The following is a 2,477-nucleotide window of genomic DNA, read 5'->3' on the forward strand; positions in this document are numbered from 1 at the left end:
AAATGAAAAGCGTTTAATAAACGCTTTTCACTCAAATCGGGCTAAAATGCATAAAAATACGTTCAATTTATTTCAAAGTATATTTCTTGACTATCTTTGCATATATATATTTCTGTTTAAAGTGTCCCAGTTCATTTAAGTAAAAACATTCAAATGTTATGTTTTAGGGTTTTAAACGTCAGTGGAGTTCCTTTAAGAGTTTAATATATTTGTGCTTCTTTTGGTTCCTATGTTTGTAAATTGGCTATTCGATACCTGTTAAGCCGGTGCTAGAGAGACACATATGTTATAAATCTAATTATCTTTAATTAACACACATTGTTTTACCTTTGCCAAACACGAATCTCAATTTTGCAAATTTTAAGATTTTTTAGAGGAAAATGGATACAATTTTAATCACTTATAAAAAGGAAATTAAGTAACAATTACAGTTTCTTTTACTCATGCATGCATTTTGTAAGACCTCCTGTAGTTTGATTTAGTCTAATGACTGTTATAATCTAATTTTGTTTAAACTATCAATAAAACGCTTTGAGTTTCATTGAGCGTTTATTGAGTGCTGCCTTTCTTTGTTGATCTTGTTATCATATTTTATACCTGTAATTAAATGGTCTTTAGCTCTATCTAATGTAATATTTTATTTAATAAATAAACGGTTAAGTAATGTTGTATCCATTATCATATGGTCGATTCTTGAAAGAGTTTTAATATACGGGAATATCTCGGTAATTCAACTCGCAATACAGAATGCATTGTTCCTAATATTTTACTTTTTTGTAGAGATTTAACTGATTTTCTGCATGTATGCCCTTCGCTTTTAAGGAAATATCGAAACTTTATTGTTTCATAAAGGTATTTTTTTCACTTTTTAATTTGAAAAAAACACTTGCACCAGATAATACGGTTTTCTCAATTTTGTAGCTACGAAAGAATAAATACGATTTGTATTGTGTTGGTATACATTAAACTTGTTTAAGTGACGAAAATAATGCTTTCACAATTTTATATAGGACGAAATAAGAAGAAAGGTAAATTACATAGTTTCCTCTGCGTCATTTGTATACTTATACACCAATGAATGATCTCCTAAATATTTCTGTACTTATTTATAAATATTCATATAGTTGCACTTCCATTAATTGTTGCACAATATATTAATCTCATTTTCATATTACTAGTACGGTTTAATTTCATGAAGTGTTTCCCTTGATGATGAACGGTGCGATTATCAGATTCATTATTTATTTAGAAAGCTCTAGGGAAAAATTAATAACTCACACTGATCATTATATTACTAACATTCAATTACAATCAGATATTAGGTATATAAGGATCAAATTAATGCTAAAACTATCTGAACGATTCTGACATTGGCTGCATCGGTATCAAAAAAATTTAAAAGTACTTGTAAGATTGAAGACCTACATGTAACTGCTGTTTTGTATTGAAATAAACGCACAAGTCGCAGAATATGTTACAAATATTCAATATTCGTGCTTTATGTAAGGGATATGTTGCAGCAATAAATTGCTTGATATTTTTTCATTATATCAGATATACGTTAGAAACAACAAGTAACGATAATGGTAATAAAGTTTGCAATACGCAATCCACTGTTTTAAATGAAACTTTAACATCGTGTGCATTTGTGGAAGAGTTCATTGAAAAGAGGACAGGAAGATATGTGGATTTTCAAAAGCTTCTTTTACAATATGCATCCATTTGTCCAATGCAGGATGCTTGTGATGTTAAAATTAACCATACATTGGTGTATCCTGATGAATTGCACGATACTGTAACAGGTAAGTGTCTGAATATATTTTGAAGACATTTAACAATGAGTCGTGATTTTGAACATACAAAAATATTCATAAAGATTTGGATAAAAGGTAAAGAAGGTGTAGTATTCATTTTTGTCTTTCTTTCTCTTTTTTGTTCATTATTCATTTAATTTCGGTATATTAAAACAAAATATTCAAGTCTAATTTATTCTGATATATTTTTATCTTCAGAATATTTCTCAAAATTCAGTGTTAGATTAAATGTTTTTCATTTCAGGTTGTTTTCGGTGTAAGTGTGATCGATCATGCGCTTATTTCGGTAATTGTTGCCCTGGCTCACATTTTGGTTACGTAGAATACACGTGCGAAAATACAAAGCTTTATCCAAAAGATACTGAATTGAAATACTATATGGTAGGATCGTGTCTTGAAAGTTATACTGACAACAAAACGGTTATTGAACTGTGCAGTGAAGAAGTTGCACCATGTACTGGAACAGTATCTCAGTTGATATACAAAAATAAGCATTGTGGCAAATGTAATAAAGAGCCTGAATGCACTGAATGGAAAATATCAGTAGAATGTGGCAACGCAAAAGCCACTTTGAGGAGCAAATGCTTACATTCTCTTCACATTTAGACATGAAAAGAGCACTGGATGAGAACAACTGTTTGGTAACATTTCAGCCACCTAATT

The 2,477-nt window shown here is 29.9% G+C and overlaps 1 protein-coding gene across 1 annotated transcript; it reads left to right on the forward strand.

Annotated features, from left to right (window-relative positions):
* Positions 1-1,370: 1,370 nt before the first annotated feature.
* Positions 1,371-2,461, forward strand: LOC132748613 (uncharacterized). The gene is made up of 2 exons (XM_060738225.1): positions 1,371-1,802; positions 2,059-2,461. Exons 1-2 carry the CDS (start codon positions 1,472-1,474, stop codon positions 2,418-2,420), a joined length of 693 nt encoding a protein of 230 aa, XP_060594208.1. The 5' UTR covers positions 1,371-1,471; the 3' UTR covers positions 2,421-2,461.
* The last annotated feature ends 16 nt before the right edge of the window (positions 2,462-2,477 follow it).

This window comes from Ruditapes philippinarum, unplaced genomic scaffold (genome assembly GCF_026571515.1).
Source record: "Ruditapes philippinarum isolate M1 unplaced genomic scaffold, ASM2657151v2 ctg27372_1_1_1_1, whole genome shotgun sequence".
Lineage (NCBI taxonomy): Eukaryota > Metazoa > Mollusca > Bivalvia > Venerida > Veneridae > Ruditapes > Ruditapes philippinarum.